General features: G+C 44.1%; 1 protein-coding gene across 1 annotated transcript in view; it reads right to left on the bottom strand.

Annotated features, from left to right (window-relative positions):
- Positions 1–6734, bottom strand: part of HSD17B2 (hydroxysteroid 17-beta dehydrogenase 2) — a 303859-nt gene extending 297125 nt beyond the window's left edge. Inside the window, exon 1 of the mRNA XM_085639054.1 lies at positions 6027–6734. Coding sequence (XP_085495180.1) covers positions 6027–6291 — 265 coding nt within the window. The 5' untranslated portion in view covers positions 6292–6734. The remainder of the gene's footprint in view (positions 1–6026) is intronic.
- Between the last annotated feature and the right edge of the window lie 1778 nt (positions 6735–8512).

The following is an 8512-nucleotide window of genomic DNA, read 5'->3' on the forward strand; positions in this document are numbered from 1 at the left end:
CCCAGAAACCGCCATGGCCGCTGCAACGCACATATGTCCCACAGTTCACCTTTCGACACCGTCGCATGTGAAAGAGGGCCCACCACGTGCCGGCGGAAGCTTTTGGGCCGAGGTCTGCGAGCTGGGAAGGCTCCTGAGATCAACGCTGGCTACCGTGACACAGGCAGACAGCTCCCAGCCTGAGGCCCAGCACCGTGAAGTGCTCTGTATACTACTAACACAGTAGTCGAAGAGGTACCAACAGTGGAACGGTGTCTTGATCCCACAATGGAAGATGTTAGAACTATATTTGAGAGCGGAGATGAAGGTACTCCCTTCGACCAGCTGCAACCAACTCTAGGTCCCAACAGTGGAACGGTGTCTTGATCCCACAATGGACGATGTTAGAACTGCATCTGAGAGTGGAGATGAAGGTACTCCCTTCGACCAGGTGCAAGCAACTCTAGGTCCCAACAGTGGAACGGTGTTTTGATCCCACAATGGATGATGTCCTTTATTACCCGCTGCTTGTGAATTTTCACAGAAGTCCCTGCGTTGACGTGCATCAGACTCTGTGCTTCCGTAGCTATCTGAGGCACGTGATTATTGTGCTTGGTTGACACCAGTCGGTGGAGTACACCGCGGTACAGCAGGTCCGAACAGTGGAACGGGGTCTTGATCCCACAATGCATGATGTTAGAACTGTATCTGAGAGTGGAGATGAAGGTACTCCCTTCGACCAGGTGCAAGCAACTCTAGGTTCCAACAGTGGAACGGTGTCTTGATCCCAAAATGGAAGATGTCCAATATTACTTGCTGCTTGGTTTTGACAGAACTCCCTCCGTTGAGGTGCATCAGACTCTAGGCTTCCGTAGCTATCTGAGGCACGTGATTATTGGGCTTGGTTGACTGCAGTCGATGGAGTACACCGTGGTACAGCAGGTCGGAACAGTGAAACTGGGTCTTGATTCTGTGACTGAGGATGTCAGAAGTTAAAGTTTGTGATGATTTCTGTGTACCCACTCCGTTCAGGTGCAACCACCTGCGTGCTTCCGAATCCAACGGCACGTGGCTGTGAGGCGTTAATGACAACTGCCTCTGGCCTACAGTGCGGTCAGCAGGGCTCACAATTCTGATGGAGTGGTGATTGTTTAATTACAGAATCCAGTAGGCTACTAACTACAACGTCTATTGAAATATACACAATAGCCTTTTAGTATACTTGCTTGAAGAAGTTTTTTAAGATGACTTATAGGTCTAGTACAATGACCAAATTCTTCTTGGTAGTGGTAAAGGACACTGAATAACAGTGTACACAGTGGACAGCAGAGATCACAATTCGAATTGTTTTGATTTATTTATTGCAGAGTTTTGTGTAATTTATGTTGTTGTATTTTGTGAAGAGGAAGTGAGAAAAAGTATTCATGGAAGACTGTGCTCACTACTGCCTTCAATTTACACTGCAGACAGCAGTGTTCACAATTCAGATCGAGTCGCTATTGTAGATTGCGCAGTCCTGTATGCAAAAGACATTGCTCCAGTGCGCTCTGTCCGCACCACGCATACGCATCATCACAGGGTCCGCACGCAGTTTTTGTTGCTTCGCGTACGGCAAGCTGGGCAGCTCAAGTCAACGCCACTTGGCTGTGGGCCCTTGCTGACAGCTCTCTGGCCTACACTGCAGACATCAGTGTTTACAATTTAGATCGAGTGGCTATTGCAGATGATGTAGTGTTGTAGGCAACAGACATTGCTCCTAGTACGACCCGCCTGCAGCACGCATCATCACTGGCTGTGCACATGCTGAATGCTTTTGATGTGGCTATCTAAGTGCACTAGACCTGATGGACCCTTTATGATACAATCTATTTGTGTATTATTTCAGATCTACTGACTGTATCTTAGTATACCACAAGTTATGGTTGTTTTACGATAGAATCTTTTCTGTATTATTTCACATCTAGTGTCCATACCTTACTGCAGCACAAACTATTGATCCTTTTATTATTGAATCTCTGTGTGTGATCCAATGATTACTGTTTTAGTTGATGCTAGCAGCAACTATTCCCTGAGGGCTGCTTTACACTCACCCCACAATCATCCAGCACAGACGTCACTGGATATGTAACCCTGGTAATAAAACGGAGTCGAGCGCACGTGCCCATACCCACTTCCACTATCTATCTGTGTCCGTGTGTTCATTATGTATGCATGATACTGCCCCTGGGCCGTACCACATTACATTGTGCTGTGGACAGCGTATGCAACCATGTTACCTCTGGCAGTGGGGAAAAGTTCTGTTATGTAGCTTTTAGATGCATGGCTATCACAGGTGGAAGGCTGCTTTACAGAGCATGAATATTGATGAAGATGATAGTTGCATGTTGTGTGTACTGTCAGATATGTGTACATAGCAAAAAGTTTTCAAAAAAGCTCTGTAAGCAGAAGAGGAGTCTCTCATCAAATGCTGTAGAGAGAGTGGCGAAAATGGGTGGGGTCCTCCAACTGTTACAATGGGAAATGTTATGAACCAATCAAATACTTTTTTTTAAGGTCACATGGCAATCGTGCAGCGAGCGCGCAATGTGGCCGCACCGATGGATTTTGAGAAAATAGTACCATAATATAAGTTTATTAGAGTTAGAAATATATAAAGATAATCGCTTGTTCTCATATACACTTTAAACTTATTTAGATATAGTTTTGAGACAAAAAAAAAATGACGGAATTGTGTTCCCGGCACGACACCATACGTGTATGACGTAACACAGGGCCTGGCAGCATGCACTCGTCGCATACACAACACGCAGTGGGCGTGACCCCATATGTACATGATGTAAGGCGCAGCTTGGTACTGCGTACCCGTCGCATACCAAAGTAGCAGCTGGTGCGACCACATACGTATATGATGTTACACAGGGCGCGCTGCCACGAACCCGTCAGATACGAAATGCGCATCCTTTACGAGTTTAGCAATATGGCAGATAGGATTGGTGTGCTGATGGAGCTTGGTACACTACTGGTACGGGACTGCAGTTTTCTCAAACAAAAAAAAAACAACATACATACTTTTTGGGGAGATATAAAACATGACATATTTTTCAAATTAAAAACAAAAAAGGATAATAGAGTTCCAAAATATTACAAAAAATATAGGTTTTATAAATATTAAAATATGAAAGTAATATTTAAAAAAACCTTTGAAATTCACTGAAAAAACCATAGGTTTTACAGACGTTATAGTTAAGAATTAGGATTTAAATAGCCTTAGAAATTCACTGAAAAAAGCATAGGTTTTACTGACGTTATAGTTAGGAATTAGCATTTTAAAAACCTTAGAAATTCCCTGAAAAAACCATAGGTTTCAGGGACTTTGACTCATACAAAACCAGAGAAATTTGCCCGTTATATTTAGTTGAGCTAACTATAACTTGCGCGCCCGCAATGCACTGGTGATGACATCACATATTACATCATTCATGACATGGTCAGTGACATCACTTATGACATCACTCATGACATCTCAAATGACATCACTGATGACATCACTGATCACATCATCCACCTGATAATCTGATGCACATACTGATGGCCTAATATAAACTTTGATACATGCACTCTAAAATACAGACTTCTAATTTTGAAACCATACACACAACAATGCCAGATATTACATACCACCCACTATTTCCTAGGGCTACACTCACATCCACTCACTTATACATGCAGTTACTCATCAATACAGTACTATAATATGCACTCATACACCAATACATACAGTCACAGTCTGCCACTCATCCATAGAGTTACTCACACACCTAGTCAGTCATGCAAAGAATCAATCACATACCCATTTACTCATGTATACAGTTATACACACCAACTGTGTTATTTATACACACACCACATCACTTATTTATGCAGATACTAACACATACTTACTGTCTTATACAATCACTGATACAAGCAGTCACTTTTATACACCCACTCCTTCAAATAACTTACTCTCATGTATAGTCATTTATATACTCCAACACTCACATATACTGCCTTAAAACATATCTAGTTAATCACACATATACCAGTGAGACATTCATTCACTCACCAACACAGCCACACACATACTAACTCACCCATACAGCCCTTCCCAGATGTACTTTTGAATCCATACAACCAGTGAATCACCCACTCAGACATGTATGCACAGAGTCACAAACACAGACACTCAGGCATTCATACAGATACTCAGACAACAAATAAATAACCCATATAGACACTCATGTAGCTACTCACCAACCCATGCAGCCGCTTATACACTAACTTAGACACTAATACAGACTTTTAGACAGTTTAGTCACTAACCCATACATTAAGTAACACATGTTCAATCACTCAGTTATACAGTCAGGCACACACCTACTAAATAATCCATTCAGGGACTTGTAAATTCACTCTTTCTTCAATACACCTTGGCATAGATATATATGAAAAATATTTAAACTTTACAGAAACACACATTCACTGGATGATGTCCTCAGTGATGTCATCAGTGATGTCATTTGAGATGCCATCAGTGATGTCACTGACCATGTCATGAGTGATGTAATATGTGGCGTCATCACCAGTGCATTGCGGGTGCATGAGTTATAGTTAGCTCAACTAACTATAACGGGCAAATTTTTCTGGTTTTATATCAGTCAAATGTCCAACTAGCTATAACGTCCCTGAAACCTATTGTTTTTTCAGTGAATATATATATATATACACATACATACATACACAGATATAGATGTACATAAAGATACATATATGGTCAAACATTTAAGCAAACATGCAAGCGCATTGATTGCCTTTCTCATGCCTCCTCTGTGATGCGCTCACCCTTAAGGGTGTGCTTCCCCATGATGTTTTCTCAATCCTGTATTTCACCCCTCCCAACTCCATATTGCCCCGTCTTGCTGGTTTGCTTTTCACTGGCATGCCACAATGATCCCTCTCTCACCGGTCTGTTTTTCTCTGCCCCTACCTGCACTCTCCATGTTGTTCCCCCAACCCTCTGTGTTGCTTCCCCCCACCCTCACTCCCATGCTGCTTTAAACCCCCACCCAGTGTTCCATGTTGCTTTCTCCTCCTATTTGCTTCTGCACCACTCACTTCCGCCCATTTTTTTTCTTTCCTTTACAGATAAAATTCAGATCAATTGTTTTTTTTTTTAACACCCATGTCATTTTTGCAGAAGTATACCTAAGAAATGATGCAGGTGGCCGTCTCTCAACCTTTAATATTCTTCTACTTCTTTAGCCATGCTGCACAGCATCGCTAAAAACCATTGGCAAAGCCAATAGTTTCTGAAAATGAGACCTATTGGTGTTGCCAATGCTTGTTTTGTTTAGCCCACAGCAGCAAGCATGCTGGGACTTGTGGTAGGTAGTACAGGACCCTACCATTGTACAAGATCATAGTTTATCACGTGGGTTTGTCTCACTGAACAAGTCTAAGACATATGACCCAAAACATCTAGATGCGATGCATGAAAGATGCGGTGTCCTCGTGGCATGAAGCCATCCATGCAAATGAAGTCTGAATATGATCTGGCCACAGACCTGCCAATGTAAGAGAGTTAGAAAAAAAGGTGTGCCCAACCTCGACGCTTGTCAATCCAGATTTAATTACGGGTAATTAGATTCTATCTGCGGATTGCAATTAAAGCAGTTTTTGGCAAACCCAGGCGACAGCAATGAAAACCAGCGCTCTGATTCTAGAAATGGTACTCGCGCGAGGCGAGTATCAGCGCACGCTGGTAGTAACAAACAACATTACCAGGTGGCGAGCGGCGGTCAGTGCTGTCAAATAACTATGTGACAGAATCTGTGACATAGGTACGCCCCTGCACCCCTAAAACCCGAGATATGAAACTGCAGTGTCTATAAATTCAAACTTCTGGAACATTAGTAAAGCATAAATGTAAAAAAAAAAAAAGTGTACCTATTTGCAGGAAACTAATGCGTTCCAAACAAACCAACGTGGTCAGATTTCAGGCGTCTTACCTGTGATGAGCACCGCCTTCCCTTGTGCCGGTAGCATGTCCTGCAAGGGCACGCAGAGCGCTGAGAGCAGGCATGCCCCGCAGAAGAGAGGCAGCCCCGCAGCAGCCGGCAGTGAGCAGGCAGAGAGCGCTGCTATCAGGAGCAGGGAGCACGCAGCCCTCCCCTGCACCTGAACCTTCCTCCCGCGGAGCCTGAGCAGCACCCAGCATCCGCAGGCTGCACTCAAGCCCACACAGAGCAGCCCCAGGATCTCCAAGAGGGACATGCCACGCGCAGGGTCACCTCCACAGGAGAGTGCACAGCAGGTGCTGCTGGCAGCGTGCCCCACACCCAGGAAACGCGGCTGCAGCCCTGCAAGGACTGGGACACAGCCGCACGGTATTGTCACCAAAGTTTAGCATGTGTGATGCTAGCAGGCTCTGGTTAAATACCATAGGCCACCCCCCGCCCCACCTCCTCATCGGGACGTTTTGTTTTCCATGGTGTGTGGCTCCGCCCCTTCGTGGCTATCTCTTGCCTGAGGGTGATTGACAGACACGGTAGGATTAGCCTGAGTGAACAGACCTCTCATCCTCTGGAAATCTCACAGGCTCCAGGGCAGGCGCGCTTGCCACAAATCGCGCTATAGAATTAGGGCACGCGTTCCGGGTCCCTATAGAAAGCAAGGTGTATATTTCACGTGCTGAACATGGCTCTTCACAGAACAATATCCTAACACGCCTGCACAGGACCATTTATATGTGTTCGTTTACACCTTGCGTACATGGTGCAAAGTGCAAAGGTGTGTGCTTCTCACAATGAGTCATAAGGTAGGAAACTATGCAGTTCCCCGAGTTACACACGGTGTGACTGCAAGCTACCTTGACAGCCAGTCAGCCACCCTGGGAAAAACACCGCACGAGCGCACCCTCTGCACTCTTTACACAACGAAGGAACTCTATTTTCGGAACCAATGAAAACTCCGCACGCGGAATGGCCCGTGCCCTGCCGTTCTAAAGGCATTGATGAATATGCCGAGGCTGCTACAACAGGGATGCAAAGGTGCGGAAAGAAATGTATAAATCCATGGCTATCCAGACAAAAATGTACTTCGACAAGTACCTGTGTGCAAATGCTTTTTATTGTAAGCAGACTCAAAGTTGTTTGGAAGATCTGTAGCTGAGAAATTGTTGTTCATTTTGAGGGAGTTCAGGTTCTGCCTTTGGCCTGTGAATGACCTGTGAGATCCATCCAATGGGGTAGGACTGAAAGGCCTCACTCACAGTGAGGAGACCTACACCTTTCACACTAGGGCACAAGTCCTACAGAAAGAACTGGGGAGACTAACCTAGTTAGGCAGTGTGCAAGTGACATCATGGCACATGACATCACTGTGCGTGACATCACGGCATGAGACATCCCACGAGGAATGACAAGCAGTGACATCACAACTAATGAACTCAAAGGAAGCGACGTCACAAGCAGTGACTTCTGATCTTAAGACCTCACACATATTTTTAGAAGTTTTATCAGCTGTATATTTGAGCACATTACAATTTTGTGTTGGGTTGTGCCAAAAAAGTGACGCAATGTGTCGGGTTGTGCCAAAAAAGTGACGTAACTCCGAAGCAAAATCTGGGCTTCAACTGATACATTCACTTTTTAATACCCTGCCATAAAGAAATCACCAACAATCAGAAATGTGGCAGGAAATCTGTTCTGCTTAATTGGTTGCAAAGTCTGCACTTGAAAATATCTGATGGGGTTAAGGCAGCTGCTGCAGAGATCTCCGAGTGCCAACTAGATCTCAGGGACTAATATTAATGGCAAGATAACTCTGGAGGTTCAGGTATTTGCTGGAGAGATCTGTGTTTTGTTTAGTCCCAGTTTTGAATCAGAGCAGCACAGATGGTAAATACGTCTCCTGCAAAGCACATTATGTAACACGCAGATGACAGATTTTTATTTTATGTAAATGGATAAGTGGCTTACTGCTTTTAACATAGAGATCCTTTTGTTATTTGCTGTTCATAAATTGTAATTCGTCTAATGTAGCAAGCACAGTGAGCTATGGAGGACATGTGGCCTTGTAACTCTCACTGTCTTATGTAACACATTCCACACACACATTTAGATTTATTGTCAATGTATAATGTGTACATCTGATATAAAGCTCCATTACACCCTGCATTGGGATGAGTAGCGCTAGAAACCAAATAACACAAAATAGTGGTATTTAAACTGCTATTTGTGTAAAATACTGAGACAGACCAACACATCTGACATTCATACAGTATTTGCATATCTCTTATATATCTTATAGGGACTGAGCAAAGTCAAAAGGATGCCTCTTTTAAGTACCTGTGAAGTGATTTGCTGTGTGCCTTTGTTTCCACTCCATTGTGTTTAGGTGTGAGGCTTCAGATAGGCCCCAGCCAGGATAATTGAACAAAAGGATGGCCCCTTAACTCCGGCCTTTGCTATGGGCCCAGCTGGAGTATGATGAG

This window comes from Triturus cristatus, chromosome 12, assembly GCF_964204655.1.
Source record: "Triturus cristatus chromosome 12, aTriCri1.1, whole genome shotgun sequence".
NCBI classification, from domain to species: domain Eukaryota; kingdom Metazoa; phylum Chordata; class Amphibia; order Caudata; family Salamandridae; genus Triturus; species Triturus cristatus.